Source organism: Neomonachus schauinslandi, chromosome 16 (assembly GCF_002201575.2).
Source record: "Neomonachus schauinslandi chromosome 16, ASM220157v2, whole genome shotgun sequence".
Taxonomy (NCBI): domain Eukaryota; kingdom Metazoa; phylum Chordata; class Mammalia; order Carnivora; family Phocidae; genus Neomonachus; species Neomonachus schauinslandi.
In genome coordinates, this window is record NC_058418.1 from 15,327,873 (window position 1) to 15,340,171 (window position 12,299).

At 38.1% G+C, this 12,299-nt stretch overlaps 2 protein-coding genes across 2 annotated transcripts in view; one reads left to right on the plus strand and one right to left on the minus strand.

The window, feature by feature from the left end:
- LOC110590109 (zinc finger protein 14 homolog) overlaps positions 1-12,299 on the minus strand; it is a 525,303-nt gene that overhangs the window by 295,934 nt on the left and 217,070 nt on the right. The window lies entirely within an intron of this gene.
- The window catches only part of LOC110590101 (zinc finger protein 382), a 382,742-nt gene that overhangs the window by 73,514 nt on the left and 296,929 nt on the right, over positions 1-12,299 (plus strand). The window contains exon 6 of the mRNA XM_044922194.1: positions 314-1,486. Coding sequence (XP_044778129.1) covers positions 314-1,486 — 1,173 coding nt within the window. The remainder of the gene's footprint in view (positions 1-313; positions 1,487-12,299) is intronic.

The window sequence follows — 12,299 nt, forward strand, 5'->3', positions numbered from 1 at the left end:
TCCTTTCTCCTGCCACATGAAAATACCTTCTATTTTCTTTCTTGTTATCTTACAGATTGGGAGTCCAGAAGAGTAACCAAGAATTTATTTCTAAAGGAGCACAGTTACGAAATTAAATCATTGCACTTGGAGATAAAAAGACTTACAAGCTCTGACCTTGAGTGCACTAGGGTCAGAAATAACAGAGAAATCAAATGCCAGTTGGAGAGACAACAGGAGGGACATTTCAGACAAGCCGTAATAACCTCTGAAGAAAGGTCCGCATCCATTCAGTGCATAGTTCATAGAGTGCCTCAGACAGTTCATACCAGAGCGAAAACCTACGAATGCAAGGGATGTAAGGAAGCTTTCAGGTGCCAATCACACCATATTCAACACGAAAGAAGTCATAAGGAAAAAGACTCTAAATGTGGAGAATGTGGGAAAGCTTTTAATAGTAGGTCAGACTTGATTAAGCATCAGAGAATTCATGAAAGCAAAAAAAGTAAAGAAAATAAGAAATGTGCCTCTATCCATGGCTCTGAAACTACTAAACCTCAGAACATTAACACTAGTGAGAAACCTCATAAATGTAAGGAATGTGGGAAAGCCTTTCATTCTAACTCACAACTCCGTAAACATCAAAAGATCCACATAGGTGAGAAACCCTATAAATGTAAAGAGTGTAGGAAGGCCTTTCCATCTACCTCACAACTTAATTTACATCAGAGAGTTCATACTGATGAGAAATACTATGAATGTAAGGAATGTGGGAAAGCCTTTACCCGTCCCTCACATCTTCTTCGACATCAGAGAATCCATACTGGTGAGAAACCCCATAAATGTAAGGAATGTGGGAAAGCTTTCCGTTACGACACGCAACTTAGTCTTCATCAGATAATTCATACTGGTGAAAGACACTATGAGTGTAAGGAGTGTGGGAAGGTATATAGTTGTGCCTCTCAACTGAGTCTACATCAGAGAATCCATACTGGTGAGAAACCTCATAAATGTAAGGAATGTGGGAAAGCTTTTATCTCTGATTCACATCTTACTCGACATCAGAGTGTTCATACTGGTGAGAAACCATACAAATGTAAGGAATGTGGAAAGGCCTTTCGTCGTGGCTCGGAACTTACTCGACATCAGAGAGCTCACACTGGTGAGAAACCCTATAAATGTAAGGAATGTAAAATGGCCTTTACTTGTAGTACAGAACTTATTCGACATCAAAAAGTTCACACTGGTGAGAGACCCCATAAATGTAAGGAATGTGGGAAGGCTTTTATTCGGAAGTCAGAACTTACTCATCACGAGAGAAGTCATAGTGGTGAAAAGCCCTATAAGTGTAAGGAATGCAAGAAGGCCTTTGGTCGTGGCTCAGAACTTAATCGACACCTGAAAATTCATACTGGTGAGAAACCTTACAAATGTAGGCAATGTGGGAAGGCCTTTATTCGTGGCTCACACCTTAGTAAACATCAAAGAATTCATACGGGAAAGAGGAGTGAATGAAGTCATGGGAAGGCTCAAAATTTTACTGACCTCTGCAAAGTCACACTAGTAAACCACAAAACCCTCTGATTTTAAGGAATGTGGGAAAGCTTTTGAAGATAATATCAGAGCTCACAGTGTGGATACAGGGCCTTTATTTGAGGGCCAGAATTTATTTGACATGTGTTAATGCTGAGATACTTTATAAATGTTAGAGATTGAGAGGGTTCTGTTTATGCTTCAAAATTTATTAGACATCAGGGTTCAATTGATAAAAGTGAAAAAATTCCATGAATGTGAGGAAAGTGGGAAGGCTTTGGATGGCAGTTAATGTGTCAGAGACAGTCATACAAACGGTTCTCAACATCAGGGTCATTTGCCCTGTGGGAAATCAGAGGATTCATAATATAAATGTCATAAATATAGGAGACCAATTTGCGTTAGCTAACAAATTACTCGTCTCATAATTCATACTTGAGGAAGGCTACACACTGTTAAAAATGCAGCAAATTCTTCCCGCTCAGATCTTAATTAAATATTTGCAAGCTCGTCTTATAAAATTAACCTGAACTGAGGCATAGTGGGAAAGGATTTAACCAATGCTCAGTCTTTACTTGCCTTATAGGGCAAATTACTTAACTAGGTCTAACTTTCTCACTTAAAAATTAGTAATATTAATTAGCACCATCTTGTTAGCATTATGAACATTAAATAATTACATTATATCCCATAGAATACTGTATGGCTCATATTGCAAGTGAGTTAAATAAGAGCTGATTTTATTTATTTTCATATTTGTGGATAGAGATCATATGAGAGGAAGGCCTTATGTGTACCGTGACTATAGGAACATCTTAAATCATCTCTTTATTGAATGTCAGGTAATTCCTTCTGGAGAAGAATTGAAAACTGAAGTTTTCATTCACCTTGCCCTCTTGCCTCACTAGGGGAAAGGAAATCAAGGCAAGTTACAATTCGGAGTGAATGAAAAAAAAAACCTCCATGTTGAAAGTTGTAGGATGCAACAGAGCTATACTTAGGAAAATTAACTTCTTAAGATATGTGTAGAAAATGTGGACAGTTAATGGCCACGATTCATTGTCAGTTCAATGTACTTGGTGCACTGCCTGTTCTAATAGGTTCCCTGTAAACACTTGTTGAAATCTGAGGAATGAGAGAGTGAATGAATAAGCATTTGACTCTAGTGTGTAGAAAAGCTCTAATAAGAGCAAAGCCAACAAACCTTGAAAACTTGAGATGGGGAAAAAAAACCCTCAGACATCATGAATGAGAGGAAATGTAACTACAAAAAAGGAGTTTTAAGGAAAGAAGGCAATATTGTTGCCCTAGACACTGTTGGTTGCCTATCTGTTGGCATTAGCCATTCTCCCTTTGCCAGGACTGCCTGCTGCCCATCTAAAGTCTAGGTCTTGCACCTAGTTTGCTTTGCATCTGGGCATATATATGACAGTCCTGCCCATACAAGATCTGAGCAAAAGTCTGCAAGTAGGTTTTAGGTTAAATTTTCTTTCCTAACAATAGGAGGAAATAGTCTTATGTTACAGGATGCACGTCTATATGTCTGTGTGATACCTGGAATTGTGGCTGTTTGCTACCAGAGGGGTGAGAGGCTGAGATTGGCAGAGGGGATAGATTGGAATTACCTGCATCCTTGACACTGTTGAACTGATGAAATGATGCAGAGCTGCCCTGTCCCTGGATTTTGAGTAAAATAAGAAACTTCATGATTATCTGTTTTAAGTTTATGCTCAATTTTTTATGATAGACCTGAGTCCTGGGAAAAAACATTTTTGTATGTATATATACATATTTATTCACCTTTAATTTAGTGAGATGAAATGTTTATATTCAGCTTTATATACTATATCTGAAATTGTGGAAAAGCATTATTTTCTTAAATACTTTTTAGACGCGTATACATGTATTCTACTTTGATTTAGTAAGACATGGGAAATGTTTTTTTGTTTTGTTTTTACATTCAGCATTGTATTGTGTGTGTTTATAGTCAGCTCTTTAAAGCATGGCTGAAATCCTCAGTATTTTCCTGAATAAAGTAAGAACCAATAAAAAAAACTGATTAAAGAGGTATACATGATGCCTCTAGTATCAGAATATCTAACATAAAATCTCCTAAGTCTCCAAGATACAGAGTCACAGCTATGAAGCTAGCATAATCCTTTAAAGAAATTTGGTAAAGGACAACATCCAAATCAAATCAGCTATAAAAAATAATCCACTGTACTTATGGTATATGAATATTCCAATTAAAATAGCAAGTAAAATCTAGCAGCCTGTTGAAGAAAATAGGGTGGTTGGTTTTGGGGGGTCTTTTTGTCCAGAATAAAATGGTTCATGACCCGTCCAATTTTTTTTTAATGTAATGTATAAAGGCAGTGTTTTCACATTGAAAACTAGACCCTAAAATAACGATTTCCCACGGAAAGTAGTAAATGGGAAACTATTAAAATATACATATTCAACTGCTGTGAAGTCACTGCAGTTATCCACTTAATCCTACCTCATGGGCTGCAGACACATTTGGAATAATCACCATCCAGTGGATTCCACTTTAGCCTCACACTTTAGAAAATGATATACTTCAAATACTTCAAATAAGTTTTTGGGTTTTTTTTAAGATTTTATTTATTTATTTGACAGAGATTGTGAGAGAGGGAGCACAAGCAGGGGGAGTGGGAGAGGGAGAAGCAGGCTCTCCGCTGAGCCCAGAGCCCAATGCAGGGCTCTATCCCAGGATCCTGGGATCATGACCTGAGCCACCCAGAAGCCCCAGTTTTATACTCTTAAAGGACATACTATTCTGTGGTTGGGAATGAAGGAATGAAAAACTGTTAGGTAAGAGTAAAAAATTTAATTTTTTTTTAGTATAAAGGTAAGTTGGGTCATTTTATATTGGTTCTTATTTAACATATTAAAACACATGTACTAAGGCAAAAGGGCTTTCTCTCCCCATCTACCACTCACACAAACAGAATGACCCAGGACTTTACTATTTTATTTTTTTAAAATATTTATTTGAGAGAGAGAGAGCATGGGGGGGGGGGCGGTCAGAGGGAGAAGTAGACTCCTCGCTGAGCGGGGAGCCCGATGCGGGACTCGATCCCGGGACTCCAGGATCATGACTTGAGCCGAAGGCAGTCGCTTAACCAACTGAGCCACCCAGGCGCCCAGGACATTACTATTTTAATCACAGGGCAGTTCAGCCCTTTCCAAAGAGATGTATTAATTTGATTACATTGCAGTTTATTCCCTAGTCCCACCCCCAACTCCCACTCCTTGTCTTTCATTCAGTTATATGAAAAGGATCCAGGAAAAATTCAAGAAAATGCCCTACTCCAAATGGAAGAGGTCAGCTAATGGATGAAATGGAACCAAAGTGAAACTGTAAAAGGGGCAGTCGGTAGAGCACGCAACTCTTGACCTTGGGGTTGTAAATTCGCGCCCCACATTGGGTGTAGAGGTTACTTAAAAATAAAATTAAAAAAAAACTATAAGAAAAATAATTGACATGACAGGCCATATTAAAATTTTAAGTGACAACATAGAAAATTGGGTGGATATTATAATTACATTGGTTTTCACCTCCCAGTTATTTACCCATTTACCTCTTGTTTCCAGTCTGTGGCTATTATAAATGTGTAATATATTCTTTTAAAATTGAAGTACAGTTGATTGTTTATTGAACTAGGGAGATTCCTGAGATGACTCATTCATCCCTTCTATGAATGCAAAAAAAAAAAAATCACCTGTGTTAATTTACCTATTTAGTACAACTGGTTTTGCTTTCATTTGTAAGCCACAACTGCACTATGACAGAGTCTGGTGGCTTTCGGGGGGGTGGGGGGATCTTTATAGAGTTCTTTTAGAACTCCGGAATGAAGAAATGTTGTATTAAGGGAATTGGTGAATTTTTATTTTTTTAAAGATTTTATTTATTTATTTGACACAGAGAGAGACAGAGAGGGAACACAAGCAGGGAGAGTGGGAGAGGGAGAAGCAGGCTTCCCGCTGAGCAGGGAGCCCGATATGGGGGTTGATCCCAGGACCCTGGGATCATGACCTGAGCCGAAGGCAGATGCTTAACGACTCAGCCACCCAGGCGCCCCAATTGGTGAATTTTTAAAGAGAATAAAGGACTGACTGTTCAGCCTGAAACAATCTGTTAATGACTTACAGCAAAAATGGAAAGTAGTTCCCTGTTTTCACTGACTGAACTAAAGGACATTATCACAGGTGATCTTAAGGCTTTAAGTTAATGAACAAATTCCTTAGTGTTAAATCCAAATTAGCTTGTGGTCAGTCAGTTCAAAACTTTTTTTTCCCCAAGATATGAACCCTAAAAAAATACCCTGCTTATTTTCATGCTAACATTTTTATTGAGGTTTTATATAGTAAAACGTGTCAGTGTGTTCCAACCAAATACCACCAGGAACATTCCTTGTGGTCAAACAAGTTGGGTTTACTGCTCATTGCAGCAAAGGAGAACACACAACATTGGATTTGTGTTTATTGATTTAGAGAAGGTTTAAGAAAGTGAGGCTTTGTTCTGGATTGGATGTTGTCAGGAATCAGGGCAATTCTATAACTGCATATCTTAATTAATCTTATCCATAAGGAAGGAAGACTAAAGGAAGGCTAAAATTGTAATTGGTAAAGAAGTAGCATTCAAATTATCCAGGAGTGTTTAGCATTTTGTGGCTTGAATAATGTTCATGTGTTATCTGTTTAGATATGTTTAGATATGATTACAGGGTGATCTTGTTTTTGTCTTGATCCACTAGGATCCCAAAGTTGCCTATCTGTCGTTGATGTTATGTGAATTCCTAACATGATCTCGTTCACAGTACTAAGCTAGCTCTTATATGTCAGCGGCAGCTTCTCTCTTTCTCAACTGTATAAAGAGCATAAATCTTTTTTAGAAAAGATTTTATTTGAGCGAAAGAGAAAGAGAGCGTGTGCATGAGCAGGGGGAGAGAAGCCCAAGCAGACTCCATGCTGCACACAGAGCCCCACATGGGGCTCCATCTCACAACCTTGAGATCATGACCTGAACCAAAACCAAGAGTTGGACGCTTAACCGACTGAGCCACCCAGGTGCCCAAAGAGCATAAATCTTAAGTGTACAGCTTGATGTCATTTTATCCACTTTATTGATTTATATACAATAAATAACACTTAGTGTACAGTTGAATTTTGAAAGGTGATACCCATGCAACTACCATGACAAGTATGATGCAGAACCTTTCCATTGCTTGAGAAAGTTCCTCATGGCCTTTATAGTTAACCTCTCCCACCACACCTGGTCCCAGACAACCAATGATCTGCTTTGTCACTGTAGATTAGTTTGCATTTTCTGGAATTTCACAGAAAGGAATCATACAGTATGTATTCATTTGTGTATGGCTCTTTCACTTAGAATGCTTAGGGCATATGGTTTTCTTGTGGGTATATTCCCAGGAGTGGAATTCCCCAGTTCTTATGTTTATATTTTACCCTATTAGAAAATGCTAAACTGTCTTCAACAGAGGTCATTTCATTTTACATTCCCACAAACAGTATTGGAGTATTCTCACCAACACTTTGCATTGTCAATCTTTTTTTTCCTTCCCCCACCCTCAGCCTGTATGGTCAATCTTTCTAATTTTAGCTATTCTATTGCTTGAGTTGCAGTGTCTCATTGTGGGTTGTTGTTGTGGTGGTTGTTTTTAATAGGTTACATGCCCAACATGGGGCTTGAACTCATGATCCTGAGATCAAGAGTCAGATGCTGTACTGACTGAGCCAGGTGCCTCTCATTGTGGCTTTTTATTTTTTAAAGATTTATTTATTTGAGAGAGAACTAGTGCATGCGTGCATGAGTGAGGGGAGGGGTGAAGGGAGAATCTTCAAGCAAACTCCCCACTGAGCACAGAGCCTGACAAGGGGGCTCGATCTCACGACCCATGAGATCTGTGACCTGAGCTGAAACTAAGAGTTGGATGCTTAACCGACTAAGCCACCCAGGCAACCCCCTCATTGTGGTTTTAACTGGCATTTCCATGATAACTTTAATGATGTTGAGCATCCTTTTGTGTGCATATTGGCCACTCTTTTATATTCTTTTTGAAATATCTAATAAGTAAGACTGAAGGTTTTTGTTGCATGTCAGTACTTACCACAAAACAAATAGGGCCCAGAGGCTGAGGTTCTGAATGTACTGGTTACAGCAGAGAAATCATGAGCAATATTGGGATACTGAAGAGATAGAAGTCTGAAGGATGATACACCTGAATAATGGAAAGGTAGAAGAACCTATTGTTTTTTAAAAAATATGACCTATAAGACAAGATATTTAGAGAGGAGGGACATCTTTCCCATAGTTGAGATTGACCTTAAGACTTGCTTTAATAGCTACACAAAAACTTAGGGAATTGATGGAAATCAATTAAAATGAAACCTGAGGGGTGCCTGGGTGGCTCAGATGGTTAAGTGTCTGCCTTCGGCTCAGGTCATGATCCCAGCGTCCTGGGATCGAGCCCTGCACTGGGCTCCCTGCTCCGCGGGAAGCCTGCCTCTCCCTCTCCCACTCCTTGTGCTTGTGTTCCCTCTTTCGCCGTGTCTCTCTCTGTCAAATAAAATATTAAAAAAAAAAAATGAAACCTGAATATAGAATTTAATGAATAGACACTTCCAGATTATTGGTTTTCCTTTCCTTTCAAATATGTCTTTATCAAAATCTCTTGCTCCTCCCACTTGAGATGAAATATAGGGTAAGAAGATAACCACCAAAATACCCTGGGATATGTAGTTTGTAAGCATAGCAAATAGGAAGTCTAGCTTAAATTGTGTGTGTGTGCATGTGCTCATGTGTGAGCCAAAATCTGGGACCATGGCTTAAATCTGAACTGGGCACTGAATAATAGAATGATCAACTTTTTTTCTTTCTTTAAGATTTTATTTATTTATTTGACAGAGAGAGACACAGTGAAAGCAGGAACACAAGCAGGGGGAGTGGGAAAGGGAGAAGCAGGCTTCCCGGTTGAGCAGGGAGCCCGATGTGGGGCTCGATCCCAGGACGCTGGGATCATGACCTGAGCCAAAGGCAGACGCTTAACAACTGAGCCACCCAGGTGCCCCTAGAATGATCAACTTTTTAGAGAGGCAAGCTGGGGCCCAGCCATATGAAACAAACAAAAAGCTTCCCATAACAATATGATATATAATAATAATACACATGTATTAATATGAAAAGGATTTATTTGAAATTAAGTATTACTGTCTTATTTACTTTTGTCACATCCACACTATCATTTAAACAAAACTATAGGACTAGTTAACAGTAGCAATTAGTAATAATTATTAGGATTAAATAAAAATAAGAAAGAGGCGCCTGGGTGGCTCAGTTGGTTAAGCGACTGCCTTCGGCTCAGGTCATGATCCTGGAGTCCCGGGATCGAGTCCCACATCAGGCTCCCTGCTCGGCGGGGAGTCTGCTTCTCCCTCTGACCCTCCCCCCTCATGCTCTCTCTCTCATTCTCTCTCTCCCTCTCAAATAAATAAAATCTTAAAAAAAAAATAAAAAAATAAGAAAATATAAGTTTTTATACAATTTCTGTTCTCTGATTCAACAATTTAACTCTATTTTGAAACTTAAATTTTGTAGTCCATATTACTGTATATATATATTTAAGTAATTACTATCCCCAGTGTGGGGCTGGAACTCACAACCCAGAGATCAAGAGTTGCATGCTCCACTGACTGAGCTCATCACGTGCCCCATTTTTTTTTAAAGATTTTATTTATTTGACAGAGAGAGAACAAGCAGGGGGAGCAGCAGACAGAGGGAGACTGAGCAGGGAGACTGACAGGGGCCCCATTATTATACATTAAGACACAAAGATGTCAGGGGTGCCTGGGTGGCTCAGTCAGTTAAGCATCTGACTCTTGGTTTCAGCTCATGATCTCCAGGTCATGAGATTGACCCCACACTGGGCTCCACAATCAGTGTGGAGTCTGCTTGAAGTCCTCTCTTTCCCTTTGCCCCTCCCCGCCAAATAAATAAAAAGAAAAAAAGACACAAAGATGTCAAGACTTTTAAAAAGGAGAATGGAAATATAATAGAATCAATTAAGCATATATTACCTACGTACAAGAAAAATTAATGACATGTTTCCTTCTATCCTTTGGTGTAACAGGATATTTTTATTCATCTCCTTTTCCAAGGAGAACTAAGAACTAAGACATCATTTTTCTTGTATATTGGTAAAAAGGAATATAGTCAAAACAGAATTCCCTTTGACTTGTAGCTCTGCTCTTATCAAGCCCACATTACAGAGATTCTTGGTGTCAGCCCAAGGTGATGATATCAAATACCCTCTCAACAAAAGCATTTGAGCATGAACATACAGCATTTTACTTACAAGCAAGAGGATATTTTTAGACTTGTAGATGATCTCTGGGACCCTGGAATGTCCTGCCTGATAGGAGTATCTTTGCTTGCTTGGGAGCTTTGGCCACCAGACAGTCTAGGCTGTGAGTTATGATGGGGGCTTTAGGACACACCGTATCAGTTGTGAACTCTGGAGGAACTGGAGACTAAAGGTAAGAGTTTGAACCTTCAGAAGGAGCTGGAGACTAAAGATCAGCCTCATGGGAAGAATGTTAATTGAACCCCAGGAACAACTCTGGCAACCAAAGGCTCAGGCAAGCTTTCCTGTGGGAATTATCCCATGTCATAACCAGGAAGAGGTAATGCCATCCCTGACTCCACAGGGAAAGGATGACTGGAAGCTCCACATTTGGATCCCTCCCATGGTTTTCCCTATGTATCTCTTCCTTTAGCTGATTCTAATTTGTATCTTTTCACTGTAATAAAACTAATCATAGGTGCAGTATTTTCCTGAGTTCTGCGAGTTGTTCTACTGAATTACTGAACGTAAGAGTGGTCATAGGAACCCTTGAAATTGTCAAGAGATTTGTATAATTCATCACATCAGCAAATTAAAGGAGAAAAACATGTTCACACCAAAGGGTGACAAGATGGCTTCTGACAAAATCTAGCAGGCATCAAGTAAAATAGGGACTGACTGAAAATAGTTATGAATAACAAAGACTACTCTAAATCAAAAGGCATTACACAAAATGTTTAAACAGTTACATGATTTGCATTAAATTGGAAAAAAAAATGAGAGAAATGTATCCCCACTAATACTCAACATTATTCTGAAAATACCAGCTACTGCTATGAGAAATATAAATAAAATAAATATATTGAGAGAACTCTTTTCTACTTGCAAATGCCATGAACATATGGCACAAAAATATAAGACTAGAAATAGAAAGAGTAAGATTATCTGGTAAGGTTGAGAATGAAACTATATCTAAATTTAAAATGTGAGCAAAACAGTAAATGCCATTAACACAGTCATAACACAAGTCACCTTGAGAAAAAAATAACTCCAATATTTATAAATGTGTAGTATCTGGAATATTTTACATATCATGAAAAATCAATGAGATAACCCCAAAGAAATAGAGAAAATGCATGAATAAAAAAAGCACTGTTAAGAGAAACATGACTGACCAATAATCACATATGAAAAAGATGCTCAAGTCACTTGTAATCAGGGAAATACTGAAACCAGTAACAGAAGTAGGAAAATCTAGATGCTCGTTTCAGTGATTAGAGAAATGCAAAATTAGTGCAGTGATGGAGCAACCATCTGGCAACATGTAAAGTGGAGAGTCTGTACAACCTACAGAGAACAATTTCACTTCTAGATATGCACCTTAGATTCTTCACTCTTCAAAGAAATCAGAAAATACACAAAATGATATTTAATATAGCATTTTTATTACAATGAAAAATCATTTATGTCCTAATCACTATTTAACAGAATATTTAAGCATGTTTAATATATACATATCAAGGACCAAGCTAGAATCTTTTACATTCTATAGAAAAGCACTAGCCCTCAAGATTCAAGCAGGAAGCTTTCAGAATATGACGTGAGTTACAAAGAAAAGTGCCCTTTCCTCATCCCCTGCCAACACAATCACTCACCGTAATGTCTGAAATGATGGTCTTAAAGACATTCATTGTGGTAATGGAAGCATCTAACAAAGTGGTTCACATTCTAAAGATGGTACGAAGATACTGGGAATGAGAATTCCACAATGAAGTAAGTTTGAGATACACTGTGTTAAATAAAAATCTCTTTACTGTATCTTTTGACAAGCTGATGATGTGTACTTGGATTTCCCCACAAGCAAATGCTTTGCTGCACTTACACATTTTCCTAAGAAATCTTTTCCCAAATATCATCAAGGACTAGAATATCCCAAAACAAGTTTGTGGAGAACGCTGGGTTAAGGTCTTATACTCTGTTAAACACAGCTCTCCTGGAGATATCTGAAACTTGGGAAAGGCAAACACATGGATCTATTAGTGAAGACTGATTTTGTAATTAATTTTAAATAGAATTAAGATGAATAGAATCTTCATAAATGAAGCTGGTCTAGATTTTGCTTTTTAGGAGCCATCTTCATTCAGGTTTGTATCAGGATTATTTTAGCTGTGCAGAATTAATTGGTACAATTTTGTGAAGGATTATCTATTTCTTAAAGCTTTTACCTGCACAACTATCAGACTTTTTCTTTCTTAAGCAGGGAGTTCATATATACATACACATTTGCTTGTTGGTCTATTTGAGTCAATTTTCATAACCTTCCTACAGAAAAAAAAAGTACCTATATTTTAGGTATTAGAATACATATAGCACATATATATTGTGTTGTAATTAAAACAA